At 55.6% G+C, this 21,466-nt stretch overlaps 2 protein-coding genes across 2 annotated transcripts in view; one reads left to right on the forward strand and one right to left on the reverse strand.

Annotated features, from left to right (window-relative positions):
• Positions 1–677: 677 nt before the first annotated feature.
• The window catches only part of SAG (S-antigen visual arrestin), a 31,744-nt gene continuing 10,955 nt past the window's right edge, over positions 678–21,466 (reverse strand). The window contains exons 6-16 of the mRNA XM_070070036.1: positions 20,249–20,308; positions 17,137–17,213; positions 16,159–16,294; positions 15,341–15,425; positions 12,872–12,944; positions 10,086–10,223; positions 7,909–7,986; positions 5,772–5,795; positions 4,173–4,228; positions 1,232–1,241; positions 678–909 (exon numbers count right to left, since the gene is read on the reverse strand). Of these exons, the coding sequence (XP_069926137.1) occupies positions 804–909; positions 1,232–1,241; positions 4,173–4,228; positions 5,772–5,795; positions 7,909–7,986; positions 10,086–10,223; positions 12,872–12,944; positions 15,341–15,425; positions 16,159–16,294; positions 17,137–17,213; positions 20,249–20,308 (843 nt within the window). The 3' untranslated portion in view covers positions 678–803. The remainder of the gene's footprint in view (positions 910–1,231; positions 1,242–4,172; positions 4,229–5,771; positions 5,796–7,908; positions 7,987–10,085; positions 10,224–12,871; positions 12,945–15,340; positions 15,426–16,158; positions 16,295–17,136; positions 17,214–20,248; positions 20,309–21,466) is intronic.
• On the forward strand, positions 6,704–6,984 carry LOC127486680 (large ribosomal subunit protein eL39-like). The gene has a single exon (XM_051830788.1). The coding sequence runs from the start codon at positions 6,758–6,760 to the stop codon at positions 6,911–6,913; it is 156 nt and encodes a 51-aa protein (XP_051686748.1). The 5' UTR covers positions 6,704–6,757; the 3' UTR covers positions 6,914–6,984.

Below are 21,466 nucleotides of genomic sequence, written 5' to 3' on the forward strand. Positions count from 1 at the left end.
GTGTTGAGCCACCAGGCCGAGCTAAGCCGTGGAATTCTCCTTCCGGGAACCACGACTGCGGCGTTTGCTGCGGAGTCCCAGGAACGCCCTCCAGAGAGCCAGCCCCTGCGCACCCGGCTGCGGCCCTGCGGCTTCTTTGGTCTCTGCCCAGCCCTGGCCCAGCAGGTCTGTTCCTCCTTCAGCTCGGCTGTCGGACTGCCCCAGGACCCTTCTCCCCACAGGGAGGTCACCAAGGCCAATCTTGTCGCCCAAATCCAACGGAAACTCCGGTGAGGACACAGAGCTAAAACAGGGACGTGGGCCCCAAAGGGGAACAACAGAGCATTTCTGCCCACGCCTATTCTGGGCCCCTTCCCCTCCGGGGGTCTTCTTGGAGCCCTGGACCTTGGTCTGCTCAGGGAATTAGAAAACTGCCTCCCCTACTATGCCTTTCCAGAGAGACAGCTTAGACCAGGACCCCCAGGGAAGCCGCAGCCACACCAAGGCCACACCAGGTGGACACGCGGTACCTTCTGGCCTTGAGGGGCCAGCGCTGGCCATCTGGGTGGGGGGCTGGCCTCCCTTCTAGATGCTGCCCCTTGCCTCCCCACACACACACTCCAGGGACCCTAAAGGCAGCCCCTATACGGCACCAGCTCTGTGTGCCCAGCAAGCAAGCCAGCCCGCCGCACAGCAGGGGAGGACAGACACACTTTATTTCTGGGAGGACGGCTCCTGCCTGGCATTCAGGAGGAGGAACTCTACAGGGCTCCCGGCACCGGCACCGGGACGACAGGCGTCCGGGACGTCCGGAGCCGGCGCGGTCAGTCATCGTTGACGGCCTCTTGCTTCTTTCCTTCCTCGGTTTCTCCTGTGTCTTTCAGATTTTGGCGAGCAAACTCCTCGAAAACCAGGTTTTCATCCTGAAAACTAAGAGAAGGGGGACAGCATTTTGATCACGGCTCGCTCTTTGATGCTGAAGGCGAAATCTGGAGCAAGAAGAGATCTTTGATCTTTTCTTGTTTGCTTTTGCACCAGTCAAGGCTTTCCTCGAGGTGGAACAGGGAGCCACACGGCTTTCCTCATCAGACAGAAACGAGAGTAAACCCGAGCACCCACAGGGTGAGCAGACACACCCAGGGCGACTATGTGTGCCCTCGGGACGTGCCCGGGGCCAGAGGGACTCAGAGGGGCTTGCACGGGAGGGAAAAGTCACAGACTCGGATCTCAGGGCGGCACTGCAGTGGCTTACCTTTCCTTGGCTGTAGGCCCGGGGCCGGGAGGCAGAGAGAGACAGAGAGAGCGAGCGAGCAGTTAGCGTCAATGCTGCAGCACGGCGTTGCCATCTTTAGGTAGCTGAGGTGTGAGGCCTGGAGTTCACCATCACTGCACTGCACTTGTCTTTCCCACCCAGAGCACTTTGTCCCTGCACCACACCCTGTACCAGATGCCCCAGCCCAAACCATCTCACCTCTAGAAACTCACCCCCAAGGGGGATGCGCCTGTCGTCAAAGGACTTGTGCCCAGGGGTCCTCAGGACCCCATCAGGTCACCGCATACCCCCGTCAGGTCTAGCACTGGACGTGTACCAGTGCCCCCAGGGGCGCCGTGTGCCCTGAAGCCTGGGGACCACCACAGCCTCTAGGTTTTTAGTTGCTGCACGTGCATTGATCTTTTGGGGTTGGCTTACGTTTCCTGCCCATACATCACGTGGAGCAGTTCGAGCGAGTGTTCGGCCCAGCTGATAAAGTACTGGTGTGGTTAAAGGACTACCGAGGTTTGGGGGGAGCGCAGCAGGGGTGGGATGGTGAGCCGCAGCTCTTGTGTCTCAGGTCCACCCTGAAGCCAGCAGCGGACAGCGAGCGTCTGGGAGGGCCACCAGGCTCTAGAGAGGATGATTCGACCACACATCCCCTCGCAAGGAATGCTGGTGTGCTTAGCAGGGCAAGTGCACCCTCGGCCTTGAAGAGGCAGACACGGGGAGGGACCATAGGGCCCCCTGGGCCCCACAGAGGTGCTCTCGATGGGGCCGTGCAGACCGGGCAGCGCGTCCACAGCGTTTATCAGCCGCCCAGCGCCTGGGCCCTGGGCCTTCACTCCAGCTCAGGCTTTCTCCTGCCCACACTGTCGAGCGCCAGGAGCCAGGCAGGGAAGAGAGGAGCTCTGAGACTGAGTGGCTCAGAAATCTCTGGAAACCAGCACGTCGCGACCATTGGGCGATTTGTCCTAATTCTTGCTGCCTGAAATTTCACACTGTTTCCCCTCAACATGGTGAGACACTCGCTATGAGGGACGTAATGACTGGAACATGAAAACGTATGGGGAAGAAGAATAACTCCACTACTCCCAAACGAGGCTGTGAAGTCTGCTCAAACTTCCCGGAAACAACCCAACACCAGCTATGACACCTGCCCTGGTGACTGCCTTTCTAATGTCCTTGAGAAGAACCAGAAAGCACCCTCAGCTCACAGTTTAAAAAAAGGGTACTTTACTGAATTAAGAACGTATGGCTGGACTGTATTTTTTCCCCAAGGGGAGGTTTTGGCAAAGTGTTCTGAGGGTTTGAATCTAAATTATTTGGAAAAGATGCTTTAACACAAAATATTTTGAGACAAAAACTAAAATAAAAAGAGGCGTTCATTCTCATATTTAAACGTCATTTCATTAGAAAAGGCTTTTATAAAATACGAGAAAAACAGACCCTACTTACTTATATCACTGGTGCTTAAAATAGTCTCTATTTAAAAATATTTAGTTATTGGGGCCAGCGCTGTGGTGTACCGGGTAAAGCCACAGCCTGTGGTGCCGGCATCCTACATAGGACCCAGCTGCCCCACTTCCGATCCAGCTCCCTGCTAATGCTCTTAGGAAAGCAGTAGAAGACGGCCCAAGTGCTTGGCTCCCTGCACCCATGTGAGAGACCCAGAAGAAGCTCCTGGCTCCTGGCTTCGGATTGGCCCAGCTCCAGCCATTGCAGCCATTTGAGAAGTGAGACAGCGAATGGAAGCTAGCTAGCTTTTTCCTTTTCCTTTCTTTTCTTTTCTTTTTTCTTCTCTCTCTCTCTCTTCCTTTCCTTCTCTTTCTCTCTCTCTCTGCCTCTCCTCTGTAACTCTTTCAAATAAATAAATCAATCTTTTTAAAAATTTAGCTATTGAGAGTTCTTTTTTTAAATTTAAAGTTTTTATTTGAAAGGCAGAGGCAAAGAGAGGTATCTCCTATCCACCAGCTCACTCCTCAAATTCCACCACAGCCAGGGCTGCACCAGGCCAAAGCTAGGAGCCAGAAGTCCACCTGGATCACCCATGTGGGTGGCAGAGGTCCAAGTCCTGCTGCCTCCCGGGTCTGCATTAGCAGGAAGCTGGCTTGGAAGCAGAGGAGCTGGGATGGGGACCAGACACTCCCGTGTGGGATGTGCTTTTAACCGGCGGCACCACCACCCTCACCCAGCTGAGTTCTGATTCTGGCAGGCTGCTTTTCCTTCCTGCCACTAAGGTGCCTGAACACCTGGCGGAGACTTTTTCTCAGAATTTTGAGATTCCTATCTCCAGTAGCTATGCTGCTTCCACTGCCTTGTCTACATTTCTCCAGAGTTCTGTTGAGTTCTAATTCGCATACCGTAATGTGCCCCCACTGTTGCACACGGTGCGGTAGATTTTGCTGTGTTCACTGAGTTGCACAACCTTTGCTTCACTTCACGGACACACAGGAGCCATGAATTTTCAATCCAAATGAACTTGGTGCTTTGGCCCTCTCTCCTAGTATGCTCTGTGTTCTCATCACAACCACTGCTGTCAAAAACACTTCTCGTCTTCTAACTGTTGATGCTAGCAAATGAAGCATGAGGCCTTTTGTTTCCAAATGAAATGCAAAAGCCTTGGGCACCCAGAGTGATTTGTCACCTAAATCATCTTCCACATCTCCCAACCTAAAAGCAAGACTCTTGACCAACAGAGCAACTGCCTTCCCATCACTCCTAATAAAACCTCATGCGATCGGCCCCTCCCAGAGCCAGGCTGCCTGGCCCTGCACACACACACTGCCAGTGGGCAAGCCACCTGGTGCAGAACAGGGCAGCCGTCCCATCCAGGCTGGCCGTCACCCTGCAGGTGACACCTGGCCACGCGCACGCTCAGGGGCGTGGTCAGGAAAGACTAGGAAGGAAGAAGTAATGAATCCCGGGTGGAATGACTGACCTGGGTCCTCAGGCTGGGGGTGCATGAGGCGGAACGGCACCTCTGTGGCCACTTCACTGGAGAAAAGAGAAATGCAAGTGAGTGAGAACACACACGCGTGCACACACAAGCACACATGTGTGCACGCACTCACACAATACACACAAGCACACATGTGCGCACGCACGCACACGTGTACACACACACACAACTGTGAATCCCACAGCAAAGCACTGTGGCTGCAGAGATTCGGCTCCAAACTAAAAGACAATTCACTGGAATTAAAAACAAAACAGAACCGAAATCAAGAAGTGGTACAGTAGGAATGTTAAACGTATTCCCTGGAATGTGGTCCAGAAACGCCACTGGGGCACGGCTGAGGCCGCCGGTGCTTTCAGGCTCCCAGGCTCCCATGTATTACTGTGCCGACAGGGCTTTGTGGGTGAGTGGAAGTGAGGTCCTGGAGCCAGGGCAGCTTTCAAGGGTATTCTGTGCACCAGCGTGCGCCATTTGGAATCTACATGAGGCCGGTGGGCTGTGCCCGGGGCAGTGTCTTGCCAACTAGCAGAACACAGAGGCGCAGAGTCCACTGACTTCCAAACTGGGCTCTGGGACAACGCAGAAAGGGCTGGGAGGTGGCGGGGAGGGAATTCAGGTAGGCGAGCAGAAGGGAAAGTCAGAGACAGGCAGAACGGGAAGGTGGGGCGAGGGTGAGAGCCAGGGCTGCTCCTTGCTCCCCAGGATGTCCTGCCTCCTCCCCAGGGCTGACCGCGGCCAGTGCGCTCTGCTTACCACCACCCAGTGCACACGGGCTCTAGGAGAAGAGGTGTGCCCTGGGTTCCAAGAGAGGAAGGGGATGGTAAGAGCTGGGGTGCAGAAGTACGTCAGGTCAAGTTCAACATTTCTTAACTTGCTGCTGCTTTCGTGTGTGATTTAAAAGGCAGCCACCACTATTCGCCATTGCCAAGAGCTAGAAGCAACCCAGACATCCGTCAGCAGATGAGTGGGCAAGGGAGCAGTCCTCTGCCATGAGAAGGCCTGAGGCACTGACACAGATGAGCCAGGGACATTGTGCTGAGGAGGGCGACCGACCACGAGAGCCACTGTCACTGTTTGACTCCATCTATGCGTGCAGATCCGTGGAGACACACGGAGGACAAGGGGCCGCCAGGGGCTACAGGAAGGGAGAATGACAGTGACGATCTAAGGGGTGTGAGGTTGGAACTAGAGAGGGGCGCTGGCTGTGACATTATAGACATTATAGACATGCTCAATGCCACTGAACAGTGCACTCTAAAATAAATCAAACGGTAAAATATTACATCATGTGTATTTTAACAAGAGCTGCATGGAGCGTACCAGGATTCTGGCTTTGCGTGTGTATGTGCGTGTGTGTCCCTGCCCAGTGCAGGCCTAGCATTGGTGTCAAAGAAACGGCCCAGGCTCAGGCCAGCCAGCCGAGGCTTCAGGGCGCGCCGGGAGGCAGAGGCCTGGTTGAGCACGCGGCCTCCGAGCCGGGCTGCTCAGAAAGCAGCTTTCTCAGGGACTGCTTGGGAAGCCCGGCTTCACTGTCTTCCATATCCTGGAATCGGGCGGAGGAAGGAAGGAGAAGAGGCTTACCTGGAGGTGAGGTCTCCCAGCAGGCTAGGAAAGAAAAGCAATGTCTGTGGTGACTCCACGGCAGGGCTAGGCTTCATTTCCCAGCATTCAGAGCGGGACGTGCCGCGTTCTCTAACGCACAACTTCCCTCAACGTTCGGCTTCAGTTCTGCCCTCTGCTTGTGGCTTCATCTCCTCCCCGAGAGGAAGCACTCAGGTCCAGCCCTCACGTTCAAGGTTAAGCCACAGAACAGAGCTTCTTGGCCACAGTCGGTATCCACAGGGCCCGGCTTCCAGGAAACCCCCACACCAGGAACACCACCATCAGGGGAGGCTTGAATCCCTTCTATAAAATACTGTAGCATCTGTGTAAAACCTACACAATCCTCCCTGTACAAGGGCCATCACCCGCTGCCTCCCAGGTGCCTGAGCAGGGAGCTGGATTGGAAGAGGAGCAGCTGGGACTCCAACCGGCACTCTGATACGGGATGCTGGCGCCATGCATGGCTTAACTCGTGGCCCCACAATGCCGGCCCTCTTACAATAAGAGGGATCACTTCTAATAGCTACTAAAATGTAAATTCTATGTAAGTGGTTGTTACACTGTGGTTGAATCTGTGGGGGTGGAAGCTGCAGAAATGGAGGGCCGACCGTGCCCTCCTCACTTTTCTCACTGCTAAAAGGAACTCCATCCTCTCGGGGAAAAGGTAAGAAAGCGCCATCCACTTTGATTAACACAACAAACACAAACCTCCACAGGCAAAATGGACCAATGCTCTATTTTCTTTCCCTGGCCAAAATTTGGAGAACTCTCCCTACTTAAAACGTGGAAGGCATACATGCATGGCTTGCCTTGGACGGCTCAACTATCCAAGATTCATCAAGGTAAAAGGCCAGAGTCCATGGCAACGGAGACTAAAGCAATAGAAGGAATTGATCACATAAAAAAAAGGGCAACTTTCTCCTTTCCTCCGCCATCGTGGTGGGTGTCCCTGATTCTTCCTCGCCATGTCTTCTCACAAGACCTTCAGAATCAAGAGGTTCCTGGCCAAAAAACAAAAACAAAACCGCCCCATTCCGCAATGGATTCGGATGAAAACTGGTAATAAAATCAGGCATAACTCCAAGAGGAGACATTGGAGAAGAACCAAGCTGGGTCTATAAGGAATTGCACTTGAATGGCGTGCTCATTTCTTCTGTCTCAATGTCACAACGTCACTATCACCACATCAAGCTGAAGATGTCACCATCATCTGGACAGCTGGACATGTTTGATTAGGGCTGTGACCAGTGGGCTGGTTCAGTAATAAATATGTGATCCCTTTTGAAAAAAAAAAAAAAAAGGGCAAACTATTTCCTTAGAACTAGGCACTTCAGTATGAGCGTTCTTGTATGAAGAAGAGATTGCCGAGTGATGTGATCACATCAGTCTCACAAACAGAATCACGGAGCCGGATGCACGGGATCTCTGGAGCTGATGTCTGGCGCAGCAGTTAGAGATCTCACTTGAGACGCCTGCATCCCACGTCACGGTGCCTGGGGTGGAGTTCCAGCTCCGCTTCCATTCCAGCTTCTTGCTAACGTGCGCCCTGGGAGGCAGCACGTGATGATGCCGGGGGTTTGTCTCTGCCACCCACATGGGAGAGCTGGGTTGAGCTCCCAGCTCCTGGCTTTGTTCTGTCTCAGCCCTGGCTGCTGTGGGCGTTTTGGGAGTTAGCCAACAGATGGGAGATATCTCTATGCCTGTCTCTGTCTCCCTCTTTATCTCTCTGCCTCCATATAAATAGAAACTAAAATGGGGGAGGAGGATGGACTGGCATTGTGGTGCAGCGGGTTAACTGCCACTTGCGATGCTGGCATCCGATACGGGAATGCTGGGCAAGTGCTTGCTGCTCTGTTTCTGATCCAGCTCCCTGCTAACGTGCCAGGAAAAGCAGTGGAAGGTAGCCCAAGTACTTGGGCCCCTGCCATCCATATGGGAGACCTGGATGGAGTTCCTTGCTCCTGGCTTTGGCCTGATCCAGCCCTAGTGGTTGTGGCCACCTGGGGAGTGAACAGGTGGATGGAAGATTCTAGCTTTGCCTTTCAAATAAATAAATCTCTTAAAAAAAAAAAAAAAAAGCACGGAGCAGACCAAGCCGTGGCACTGGAACACTCACCCTGACACCGTGAGCTTCACCTTGACGTGGTAGGACACCAGGATCCCCAGGACGGTCCGGTCTATGCCCTCCTTAATGCTGTCCAGACAGAAAGGGAGAATGTGCGGGGGGACACAGACAGAGGAACACTCTCAGCTCCCTCCAGCACTGTCACGGAGGCATCTCCTCCAGAACTGGTGAGCTCAGCCATGCTGCCGAGCTCTGGAGCTTCACGCGCTCAGCGCGGGGTGGGAGGCTGCTGCCAGATGGGAGGAACCCTTGCATCTCTACCCCCTCCTGCTCCATGTCCCACCTCCACTGATGCCCGCACACCTGGCCGTCTGAGCTCAAACCTCATCCTCCTCGGCTCCTCCCTGTGGCCTGCCTGCCACATCCGCCATCGCTGGCAGCCACGGGAGCATCTCGGTGACTTATCCCCCATGTGCCAGCCCCTTCTCTGAACTCTCCCGCTGCTCTGCCACCTAAAGCTGTCCCAGAGCCACGCTTTGGCAGATAACCTGTGAGCTGGCCTTGGCCTGCCTTTGCTATCTCATACTGATTCTGCCCCAGGAACCCCATGTGCCAACCTTGCCAAACACTCACCTGCTCCACAATGTTCTCCTCTTTGTCTCTTGCCCCTAAGGCCTCAAGTGGAAGCCCCCTCCCCACCTCTGCCTTGTGATGCCTTCCCAGACACCTGCCAGGTAGCACTGGGCCTCGCTTCCCTGGACTCTGTTCACAGACACGGTACACAGAGCCCTGGTTAAAGGGGATCATGATGGACCTTGACTGTCCCCGACAGCTCCATGTGCCCACCACCCAGCACCACGCCCGTGCCAAGTGAGAGCACAGTGAACCACCAGCAGCTCACAGAACCCTGGAGAGCCCTATCAGAGGGCGAAATTGCTTCATGTGGAATTGTGGGCGGTGGCCAAGTGCTTGGTAGACAGAGGTTGTCAGCAAAGGCAGAAGTAGGGGAGCAGGTGTGAGAGCCCACCCTCTCCTGGGGCTGACGCTACCTGTGCTGAATGGGGCCTAACGGCTGGGGACAGGACCTGCTTTGTCATGAGCCTGAGATGCCGAGGGAGCTTGCCCCCCACCCTCCTAGAGTGGGAAACTTGGGGAGGGGCCACCTTTTCTCCACCACTAACTGACCCGGTGACTTTGGGTAAGCCCCTCATTCTGGCTCAACCTCAACTTCCGGATCCATAAGTGAGCATAAACACCCCTCTCTCACAAGGTGTGGAGGCGCACACAGGCCTGTAGCCGGGGGCATAAGCCAGGCAGCACTTCTGCAGCGCCGCGTTGGGATGGTTCCGCCCTGAACAAGCTTATCCCGGGGTCAGCGTCCCTGACATTCGCTCTTCTCGGCTTCTCAAACGTTGCTCAAGAACCCACCACGATGGCCTGCAGATTGTCCCCAGAAAGTCCTCTGGCTCTCACCTGCTTTCCGTCCCCCACCCTTGGTCTCGCAGAATGTGAGCTACTGAGCTAGGGGTCATCAGAGTCAAACACACCAGACTCAGAGGTGGTCATCTGGGGCCATGGAGGGAGCCCTCAGCTCGTCACCAGGGAGAGGGGGACAAGCAGGCTTTGAGCCCGGGTCTCGGCTCCTTCCCTGAACCCTCAGGGTCCCCAGCTCTGCCACGTGAACGGGAGCCTGACAGGGTGGCGGGGAACAGCAGCCATGGATGCCCACTTCAGAGCTCCATGGCACGGCCTTTGCCAGCTCTGCTACCGGAACCCAGCCGCAGGTCCGTGTTTATCTTCCCTGGACTAATCTCTGCCCCCCTTCCCCTTCCTGATGGAAACGAATGAATGAAGCCAACTGCATGACCCAGTTTATGTACGCAGGGCACCATGCCAGCTGTCGATGTGGTAGAAAAGCCGCGGCCAGCGCCTGGGGAGCAGCTCCTTGGCCCTTCCACCACATTGTGCGATCGGCACTACCATCAGCCCCACTTCGTGGAAGGGAGAACAAAGCTTCCCGGAGCTGCCAGAGGGAAGCCAGCAGAGTGGGGATTGGCACAGGGCAAGGTGGCGTCCAGAGCCCACAGGTGTGACACCTCATCGTTCCAGGGGCGGGAGTGGGGCCCTGCTGGTGTGCCTGTGAGCCCACAGGGTGAGGAGATGAGTGGGGCGGAGCCGGCCAGCCTGGCTGGAGCAGGCCCCCGGCCATCGGTGGCCCGAGGACTCACATGGTGCTGGAGGCGAGGTTGGTGTCCTCGTGCTTGATCTTCCCGTCCAGGGCCAGGCCCCTTCTCTCTCGGTTGTTGGCCAGCAAGGGCACCAGCGTCAGCGTCTTGGTCAGGGCGTTGCTTGGCAGTATTTTGTCTCTGCAGGAAGAAGAACAGACAGGAGACTGATAACCACAAAAGCCGCCGGCGACTCTCTGAGACTTGGTTTGCCGTGGGGCTTTTTCCAAGCTCCGAGTTCCGTTCTCGGCTTCCTGGGGAGAGGAATCAGGGGCCTTGGGACCACCTGGAGTGGAGCAGACAGCGTCCGCGAGTCCTCAGGGCAGGCCAGCAGCGTCCTCAGGCCTCTTGGCCTGCTCTGGGTTACTGAATGTCTACAGTGTTCTGTGGCTGAAACCAATCACGCAAGGCCAGAGGCCACAGCCAGCCTCTGAGACGTCGTGAGCTGCACAGTGGGCTGCAGAGCCTTCTGGTGGGTGCCAGCAACAAGCCCAGGCTGGAGTCTCCAGGGGCTGAATACGGTTGCTCTTGGGGGATCAGAGTGGTCCCCAGGAGGGTGAGGCGGAGACCTTCCTGTGTGCACCTCAAAGCGGCACACACTCTCCCCCACATCTCCTCTATCACTCAGCAGGCTGCGGGTTCCCCAACAACAGAGAGAGGGGGCAGGGAGCCTGGGCCTTAGTGGGGGTAGGGATGGGCGTGGGCTCCCCCAGGTCTGGCAGCATCTCCAGGGTCAGGAAGCCAGGTCTGACGGAGAGTGGGCCCCCCCATCCATGCACGCACCACGTCAAGGCCAGAGGCTCAGGCCCACCCTCTCAGCCTTGCAGCTCATCCTCGGCCGCACAGCTGTGTGGGCTCTCCCTGCAGAGCCTGTGCGCACCACACCCTGCCTCCTCTGTCCGGGCCAGAAGGTGGGGCGGGCCAGCACACACGGCCGGAGCAGCATCCTGAGCCAGTTCCCGGACAGCGGGAAGCTTGTACTGCCTCCCTGGGGAAGGACTTCCCTCGTGGACCTCCCCAGGCGCCGAAGCAGCTGTGGTTTATCCTGCCTCCAGTGCGTACAGGAAGCTCTTTACAGAGCTTTGCTGGAGCCCAAGGTAGCCCACATCCTCTCATCTGTGCTCTTAACGAGCTGGACTGCGCAGAAGCACTGGCGAAAGCAGACATTGCGTTTAAAGGTGACTGGAGGAGGAAGGGGTCCCTGGAGGTGGGACTGGATCCCGGCCTTTCGTGCAGCAGAGCTCGTCCGAAGAGCGGGCCACGGCCCTGGGACTGGGTGCTCGGTGGCAGCTGGTTTGCAGCAGGCCTTGCCCATCTTGGGAACCGTGGGGTTCTGGGACAACAGGTTGTGCTCTGCAGCCTTCTGAGTGACCTCTCATCTGACATTCCCTAGCATGCTCTGGCCCAGCTCCTAGTCACCCCTCAAGTCTGGCCGGGGATCGGGGTGGGGGGATCTTAGCATGGTTTTCAGTTTCCTGGGAATCATTTGGCCCCAAACACACCCAAGAACTTAAAAGAGGGCCATGCGGAGACAGCATTGTGGAACAGCAGGTTAAGCCGCGACTTGAGATGCCAGTATCGCCTCTTGGCGTGCCAGTTGTTCAATTTTGCTCCATCCTTGTCCATGCACCTGGGAAGGCAGTAGATAATGGTCCATGTGCTTAGGCCCCTGTCACCCATGGAAGGAGACCCAGATGGAGTTCCAGGCTCCTGGCTTCAGCCTGGCTCAGATCTAGTTATCGTGGCCATCTGGGGAGTGAACCAGTAGATGGAAAATTTCTCTCTCTCTCTCTCTCTCTCTCTCTCTGGTGCTCTGCCTTTCAAATAAGTAAATTTTTTAAAACGGGGTGGGAGCATATACATGTGCACACATTGGGGGAAACTCAGCCAGACCACTTGTTCCATCTCTACTGAGGACGTACTCCAAATGCAGCCAGGGCCAGGACCCGCTGGGCTCAAGGACACGCAAAGATGTGCTAAATGGCGATACAGACCCCAGGCCTAGCATTTAGGAGGCGGCCAATGAGCTGTGTCTCATTCCCGCTTCCCTCTGCTGTAGACCTGCATTTCAGCTCAAGGTTATATAATACCATCTCCGTCAAGCAGTCTCTCCTCTGCCCCACCCTTCCTCTAACCCAGGGTGTCGCTCAGAACATGCCCTCTAGACAGAAAGGAAGGACCTTCCTAAGCAGTTCCCCAGGGGTTACGGCCTAGGTGCCCTCCCCCCAAGCCCGGCCAGTAGATGAATCCAACTTCCTAGCACGGGGAAAGAGGCAGGTTTCTCACGGCTGCACGTGGGAGCCATTGCAGGATTCCTGTTTGTTGTTTTTGATTCTAATGCAGGGAGATAAGTCATTCACAACAAGGGCTAAAAATAGATCTTTCTCATCCGGGAGATGCTGGAATTGAGGAGATCAAAAGATGGGAGCATCGGGGCAGGGCTGACAGTTCCCGGGAGCCCCTGCCAGGGGCACAGGCAGTGCCGGGTTCCTGCCAGCTCGTTCCCGGGACAAGTGGAAAGGCCGAGCTGTTCCCACAGTGACACTTCCATCTGTCTCTCTCCTTTCTGCTGTTCCCGCACAACTCCCAGGAGGTGGGCGGCATGGGGACGCAGCGAATCCGGAGCTGGGACGCTAAATTCTCTGTGGGCCTTGAAGCGAGCGGCGGGAAGGAAGTGGACAGCCAGTGGCTCGCTGGGCGTTCTAGTTCCTTCTTGGGCAAGGAACAAAAGAGGAACCTGACCAGGAAGGCTGGGCTGCACAGGAAATGGACACACCACCACGACTTACTGTGTTTCCTCCATGGCCACGGGCTTGACATAATAATCACTGGAGTACAGGACCACGTTGGCCACTTGTTCCACTGCAAAAGAGGACAAGGGTCGGGTGGTCAGCACCAGGTCCCCCCATGCACACGTTTGGTGCCCTGGCCTTCCAGGACACACGGCTGGGCGCCTCCCTCTGGGGACCATGCTTCCTGGGCTCAGCTTTCTCGGCCCTCAGCTTAGAGCCTGTGGTTTCCAACTCCCGTCCTGGAGCCATTTCTGTTCCCTGGCAACTTGTTCTGTGTCACCTCCTGCCCATGACCCAGTCTCTAAGACAGCAGCCCCCGGGGGAGACCCCGCCTCTCCTCTGAGCCCTGGGTGTGCACGCAGTCTCCTGGCGTCCCAGAACTCTCCAGGGCTCTCTCTCTCTAAACCCAGCCCCTGCCAATGCCCCCGGGGTTCTGTAACAAGCATGAGCCTTCCGGTTCTGCAAGCAGAAAGCAGCCAGAGGCAGCAGAGGAGAGATCCATGGGTGCAGTGTGCCGGGCAGGAAGGCGGGCCCTGGGGCTGGACTCCCTGGGTTCAAATCTCTGCCCTGCCTCCAGCTGTGCCGTGAGGGATCTGGCACCCCCCCCCCCCCCGCCTCAGTGTCCCCACCGGCAAAGTGAGGGTGAGTGCGGTGAACTCACGGGGGCGGACTTCCCATCTCCTTCACCATCAGGTTGGCGGATCAAAAGGAACAATGTGTCAGGAGTACCTGGCACAGAGCCCAGCCTACAGGAAGCTGAGCGCATTTTGTCTCAGAATATTCAACAGGTTTTTTTTTTGAGGTTCGTGGCTTTGTTGTTTGCATTCGCAAAACGTTGAGAAATTATTTTAAATCAGAATTTCAGAGGATGTTTTCTCAGTGCTGCTGCTATCCCCTCGGAATTTCTGTGTTGAAATCTGAAGCTCCAGGGGCCGGCACTGTGGTGCAGCAGCTCCAGACACCGCTTGCAACGCTGGCATCCCACATCTGAGCACTGGTTCGAGTCCCAGAGGCTCAGCTTCTGATACGGCTTCCTGATAATGTGCCTAGAAAAGCCATGGAAGATGGCTCAAGGGCTTGGGCCCCTGCCGCTCACGTGGAGACCCGGATGTAGTTCCGGGCTCTTGGGTTTCAGCCTGGACCAGCTGCAGCCACTGTAGCCGTTTGGGCAGTAAACCAGCGGATGGAGGCACTCCCTCCCGCTCGCGCCCTCTCCTCCTTCCTTCCCTGCCTCCCTATCACTCTACCTTTCAAATAAATAAATCTTAAAAAAAAAAAAAAAAAAAACTTTAAAAAGATAAGTGTATTTTGGTGTAAAAAAAACTTGTGAAATCTAAGCATAGTGTTTTCAGCATATGCATTTTCTGTGACCACTTTGGAGACCCCTCATAAGACACTGAGTGTGTTTCCCGTGGTTAGAGCTGACTAGCCAGACCGGGCCCCTTGTAAATAGCGGGCGTCTGTTTGGCTCATGGTCCCGAAGGCTGGGAAGTACAAGGGCAGGGCGCCAGCTTCCAGTGAGGGTCTCCTGGCTGAGCCGTGGCCCGGTGGGGAACATCACCTGGTGAGACAGGAGGTGTGCTGGGCCTCCCTCTTGTAGAGCCACCAATGCCATCCCCCTATTGATCTCAGCTAATCCTAAATACCCTCCAAGACCACTAACAAAGGAACTGGAGAGTTAAGTCTCCAACACATTCAGACCACAGCGGACACCTGGGGTGACCGAGACCTGCCCTCTCGGCAGTGAACATTCCGTCCATAGCCTTAGTCCTGGGCTTCCTGAGCCACCATCAGTCTGACTTTGTCTCGGTCATCAGACGGTCACGTTAAGCGCTGGGCTCAGGGGTTGGTTCCCTCCGTAGGTCACTCTGTCATGCTTTATGTGGCCCACACAAGCCCCCACGTGAGATCCCTGCACTGTGACGCCTTGCAGCCAGCAGGAGGCCCCTCCTCTGCAGTACAGGGTGTGGGCCCCGCAGGGCAAGACAGCTGCACTTGGCCATTGACGCGGCACTTTCACATGGGACCTCCCCTTGCAGCCTCATAAACCCGGGACAAAGCTACAGCTGGGGAGGCCGGCGGCCCGGACAGCACAAGCCCACAGAGAAGCTGTGTGTTCCGTCCTGTGCCCCTCCCGCTGCACTGAGCCGAGAGGGAAACCCCTGCTCTGGCTTCCCGTGGGGTCTGGCACAGCAGGGCCCTTCCGGAAGGCACCACCGTGGAGAGACAGAGAGATGACCGGTCAGGGATGTTGTCCTAAGACAAAAGGCTGCCCTGTGGGATCGTGAGGTTGACTGAGAGGACTTAAGGTCTTTCTCCCTCTAGGGTCCTGTTGGCTATGACATCAGACAAACGGGCAGCTCAACCCAGATGGGCCTTATCAGACCAGGAGTGATTGTCAGGAGGCAGGACCCGGCTGAGAAATCCTGTGGTCCTCTGCCCTCTAGTTTTGAGAGAAGTTCTTACCTATCACCTTGATCTTCTTCACTGTCTTCTCCGTGTGGTTGGTCACGGTCACGGTCACAGGGATGGGCTCCCCGTGGAAATAAGTCTGCAAAGGTTAGAGGATCCGTCAGCAGAGCAGAGCGGGAGCCCGGGCTTTCCAGACCACTTACCCCTTTGGCCTGGCGGGGCACCACCCCTGTCTTTGAAGGCAGACGAAGGGATAGCCACAGGTTTCCTGCCTAAGGAAGGCTCTGGAATGGGGTTCTGAGGGCCTGTCGGTGTGAGCCGGGGAGAGAGCAGGCTTGGGTAGACCGTGAGGTTGTAGGACAGGAGGAGTGGGATGAAAGGAAACTGTGCGAATGCCGAGTGCTGGCGCCCTCCAGCAGAGCCCTGTGGGCAAGCGCGCACACACTCAGGTGCACACATAGTTGTGTGGGCTAGTGACGACATGTATGCCTGACCGACGGCTACTGGCCAGGGGGACCAAAGACGTCACAGGGGACTTAAATTTCCCAGGGAAGAAAACTATGTAGCTCACATGTATCGCTGCTATGTTAGTGACTGGGGTCCATGGGGTTGCAGGGCAAAGAAGGATGGGGTGAGTGTGTGTGTAAACTCTTCCCATCCCCACCCTGGGTCTATCAGGATGGACAGTGAGTGCAGTGGCAGCCAGCTGACCCCACTCTGTGGTCCTTGCAAGTGCTAGAGCTTTCTCCCATGAACAAGATGACTTGTGACACACTCCACACTTTGGAGGCCGAGGCTGGGGCCAGGGCTGGGGTCAGGGGTGGGGCCGGGGCCAGGGCAGAGCAGGGTTGCGGGGGCAGCAGGTGGGCTACCTCTTTGCTGAGGGACACGGTGAGGTGCAGGGGCTTGTCCGACATGAAGAACTGCCAGGCCGCCTCGTTGCGGGGCTGGGGGCCCATCTCCAGGGGAGCGTGCTGCACCTTGCGGATCAGGAGACGCACAGAGCTCCTAGAACAGAGAAAGGCCGAGAACGCCTGCAGTGAGCCGCGGCTGTAGCCCAGCCTCCAGGCTGTCTCCCCAGAGGCTCTCTTCCCACAGTCACGGTGAGACCCTCAGGAGCTGCTGGTGGAGGTGGGAAGCCCTGCAGAGGCATGGGACACGGTGTGGGGGCAGCCCTGAAGGCGAGGAGGGATCTGGATTCTGGGCCCTTCTCTGGGGGAGGGGAGGGGAGGGGAGTGGGGGAGGGGAGGGGAGTGGGGGAGGGGAGGGGGGAAGGGAGGAGAGGAGAAGGGAGGAGAGGAGAAGGGAGGAGAGGAGGGGAGGGGAGGGGAGGGGAGGGGAGAGGAGAATTCTCATCCACTGGTTCACTGTCCAAATGGCCCACAATGGCTGTGGGGATCTAAGCCAGCAGCCAAGAATTTAATCCAGGTCTCCCATGTGTGTGGTGGGGACCCAGTCACTGGCTACCTTCCAAGTGGGCATTAGCGGGAAGCTGCAGGTTAAATCCAGGCACTCTGATGTAACCGACAGGCCTCTGAACCATCAGGCCAAGTGCTTGCTTCACGTACTATATTTTACCATAACAAGAAAGATATTTTTTTCTTTTAAAGAAGAAAACAGGGAATCTAGGAGCTTCTAGGGGCTTAGAGGAGCCTTTGAGGTTGTGAACTCCTCTGTTACTTTGCTTATTCCCCTTAAATGATCCACTACTGGCCCCCGCCCCATGTGGAGATGGTTCATGGCTCTGTCCTTAGCTGTCTTGACTTGGGGTACCATTTTCCTGGCCCCACTGGCCCTGCAGGGAGAGCCTGGCACCCCACAGCCCAGCCCCTCACCTACCCCACACTTACTTCTTGGGGATTTTGTCCTCTTCACTGTCTGTGACGTCGGTAGCGAATGCTTTGACCTCAAAGTCGACTCCACAGCTCTGTTGGGGACAAGAGCAGTGGTCAGCACCACCCTGCTGGGAGCTTGGTGGGGGGCACACCTCACACGGGCACGTGATGCGGCTCCATAACTTTTCGTCTTGGCCACATCCATTAAGACTAGGTTTAGACGTGTTCCAGTAACTAAGGGATGACACAGCACAAGGAGTGTGCCACAGGCCCAAAGCCCCCAGAGGAAGAGGAGTTGGCCTGTCACGTGTGTCCCTCAGGTGGCTGGGGCCTGCCACCAGCGTGTCCTGGCTGCTCCTGGCCTCCTCCTGCCCTGCACACTAGTTGTTCTGCTCAGTCATGGCCTGCGTGTGTGATACTAACTTCCTGCCACCTCCAGCAGGTGGACAGCTCACAGGGCCAGCGGGGGGTCCGTGGAGGCACCGCCCAGGGGTGGACATCCTGACCACAGTGGACGTCTGCTGCCCAACCACAGCCAAGCAGGGCTGGGCAGAAGTGAGTGCTGATAGCTCTTTGGATTTTAAAAAATAAATTGGAAATGGAATCTGGGGTGAAATATCTCAAACTTTAAATTAGCTAAATTAAAAAAGAGTTTATGCATTGCTTGGGTGGAACAAATGTATCTCCCTGTGAACCTGAGCTCTCAAGCCCTCGAGCCACAGGGTGCGAATTTCTTAGACTCTTGCCTAAGCCCCCATGATCTCACTCATTCCTGAGCATCACGACACCAGCAGGGGGTCCCGCACTGGTAAAGCCGCTGCCTGCAGTGACGGCTCCCTACATGAGCGCAGGTTCAAGACTCGGCTGCTCCACTTCCGATCTGGCTCTCTGCTACGGCCTGGGAAAGCAGTAGAAGATGGCCCAAGTCCTTGGGCCCCTACACCCCGTGTGGGAGACCTGGAAGAAGCTCTTAGCTCCTGGCTTTGGATCAGCCCAGCTCCAGCTGTTGCAGCCATTTGGGGAGTGAACCAGCAGATGGAAGATCTCTCTCTTTCTGCCTTTGCCTCTCTGTAACTCTGCCTTCCAAATAAATAAATAAATCTTAGGGAAAAAAAAGACACATGCAGGGTGCAAGGAACCAGAGGTGCACATGAGACTGCCCTTCTCCACCTGCCTAGAGAGGAAAAGTGGAGTTAGCAAGGGCCACGGAGCCAGCTGTGTCACAGGTGACATGGAAGCCATAGACACATTGGTTTTATAACCATGGAATCAGGGCTATTCTGTGCTCTGGGTTAAAAATAAGCACACATCATTACCTGCAATTACCAGGCCTTGTTCACCTGTGCCTCCCAGCTCTCTCACCCACCTTGTCACCTGCTGCCACTACTCCACTCTGCCCTCTCTCATGGACCCAGCTCTGCAGCAGGCAGCCTCTCTCCATGGGGATCTGCTGTGCCTGCTTCCCAAACACTTCCCCCTCCTCTGCACATCCTCCTACACACAAAGGCTGTGTAGGCCACCTGTACCATTTGTCAGTGCTACACAACGCACGATGCATTGGTATAGGGTATTAACTGCAACAGGCTACTGTGCACTATTATAGATAATACATTCTATACTCTATAGGATTATATCATAGAAAATACATACCCTATGTACTCTATAATATACACTATATTGTATGATGCATATTATGTTGCACATATAACATCTGTATATATGTACATGATAGCTTGTGTAAGCATATAAAGCATAGTGCATATAATATTAAATTATAAGTAATATAACCAATGTTACATATAGCAATATTGCATATTATATATATGGCATTTCCAACCCACCACATGGACTTCACAGACCACACTCCCTACTCACACGCACTGTTCTGGCCTCGTCACGGTCCAGCACCGCCCCTGCGTACCCCTCACGGAGACCCACCCCCTCGGCTGGCACCTTTCACCTCTTCAGCTGCTTCCTCCTGCATCCCAGACTCGGGCGCTCTCAGGGGCTGCCATCCGCGGATCCCAGCACCTGTCCTCTCTCCTCGCGGCCTCCCTCCCTCCCTCCCTCCCTCTGTGCCGAGACCCTGGTCCACCCTGGTCACTCACTGTTCACATACACGCAGCTCCTTTGCTTCTCTCCCTATACAGAGCATTGGCTGCGCCAACCACGATCCCATTCTCAAGAGTGGCCATGGTGACCCCTTGGAGATCTAAGCTGGAACCCAGCTCCAGTTTCTTTCTTTCTTTCTTTCTTTCTTTTTTTTTTTTTTTTTTTTTTTTTTTTTCTGACAGGCAGAGTTAGACAGAGAGAAAGGTCTTCCTTCCATTGGTTCACTCCCAAAATGGCCACTATGGCCAGTGCACTGCGCTGATCCAAAGCCAGGAGCCAGGTGCTTCCTCTTGGTCTCCCATGAGGGTGCAGGGCCCAAGTACTTGGGCCATCCTCCACTGCACTCCCTGGCCACAGCAGAGAGCTGGCCTGGAAGAGGGGCAACCGGGACAGACCGGTGCCCCAACCGGGACTAGAACCTGGAGTGCCGGCACTGCATGCAGAGGATTAGCCTAGTGAGCCGCGGTGCCTGCCAACGGCTCCGGTTTCATTCAGGCAAAAACCCAAGTCCCTGGGATGGTCTGCAAGGCCCTTGGTGATCCGGCTGCACTTCCTTTTCACTCTGAACTTAGCTTCCCTGCCCCCCCAACCCCCTTGCTGCCCCTGGACACAGGAGGTGAGGGAGCTACCTCTGGCTGGAAAGCTCTCTGCGGGGAGAACAGGGCTGGCTCGTCTGCCCTATCAGAAGGCCTTTAAGCGCCCCGATCAAACACCCCCACGACCCCAGCAGCGCCGCTGCCTTGTGCTTCCACCAGTGTCTGCAGCCGTGAGGCTACTTGTTGGCCGGTTTTTGCCTGTGGCTCTGCGTTAATAGGTGAGGCCCGTGAGGCTGGGTCTCTCTTGTGTGTGTGTGTGTGTGTGTGTGTGTGTGTGTGTTTTCCCATGGTTAATAATTGCTGAAGGCAAGTAATAGGGTCCCCAGGGGTCTTCATGCTGGTTTCTCTATCTCTGTGTGTTGGGACTTTGCCGTGATGAAAGGCTGTTGTTGAAGAGCAACTGCATGGCATGAACTCACCTTCCCCACATCCTGGGGAGCTGGCTGCAGCATCACTGAGCAGGGCAAGTAGTCAGGGAACTGCAGGGAGAAGCAAAGAGGCAGGTCACTCTTTCAGAGGAGCTTGCTCGAAGTGCGACGTATAATGACCACACAAAAGTGGAAAACTGACACGATAAGCAACGGAAAAAAAAGACGACTTCTGACGGGCAGATTACCATGACCATCAGTGTGCAGGTGCACACTCCCCACGTGCACACACCCAGGTCAATGACTACACACATGGCTGCTTTCCAGTAATGGGACCAAATGGCGCCCACGTCCTACAGTCTGCGAGCCCCAGCCCTGGTCAGAGGGCATCAGGACCCTTTCCCCAGGTGCGAGGAGGGGTCTGCACCACCATTTTTAGGGCTTCTATTGTGCACGCTTAATCTAGCCAATCCCCTTTGCTGGCTGCTGAAATGGTCTTTACGCTTTTGCCACCGTAAGCAATGCTCCAGGGAAGGTCCGCCTTCAGACACCTCAGCGCCACTGCAGCCGAATAATTCCATAGGCCGCATCGCTGGAGAACAAACTGTCAGGTCAAGGTCACTTTTTTTTTTTTTTTAATTTTTTGACAGGCAGAGTGGACAGTGAGAGAGAGAGACAGAGAAAGGTCTTCCTTTTGCCGTTGGTTCACCCTCCAATGGCCGCTGCGGCCGGCGCACCACGCTGATCCGAAGCCAGGAGCCAGGTACTTCTCCTGGTCTCCCATGGGGTGCAGGGCCCAAGTACTTGGGCCATCCTCCACTGCACTCCCTGGCCACAGCAGAGAGCTGGCCTGGAAGAGGGGCAACCAGGACAGAATCCGGTGCCCCGACCGGGACTAGAACCCGGTGTGCTGGCGCCGCAAGGCGGAGGATTAGCCTAGTGAGCTGCGGTGCCGGCCCAAGGTCACTTTTTAAATGTTTTTGATACATTATTTTGAGACATTTGATAATGTTTTTGATACACGCTGTCACTCTGAGGACACGTGACCAAAATTCCAATGCAGGTGCATGGAGAGCACCCAGGACTGTAACTTTTTTAAGTGATTTTATTTGTATAAGTTGTGGTGACAAGAAGTGACATGAAATGGACCATTTTCAGTGTGGAGCTGCGGGGCACCGGGTGCCTTCCTGTCTCTCTGCAAGGATCACTTCCGTGCATCTTCAGAGCTGTCACCCTCCCGAATGGACACTCCACACCCAGGAGGCCCGG

The sequence above is a fragment of the Oryctolagus cuniculus genome, chromosome 3 (assembly GCF_964237555.1).
Source record: "Oryctolagus cuniculus chromosome 3, mOryCun1.1, whole genome shotgun sequence".
In the NCBI taxonomy this organism is placed as follows: Eukaryota; Metazoa; Chordata; class Mammalia; order Lagomorpha; family Leporidae; genus Oryctolagus; species Oryctolagus cuniculus.

Excerpts from the sequence above, each read along its gene's own strand:
- LOC127486680 (XM_051830788.1), top strand. The coding sequence starts at position 6,758 with ATGTCTTCTCACAAGACCTTCAGAATCAAGAGGTTCCTGGCCAAAAAA.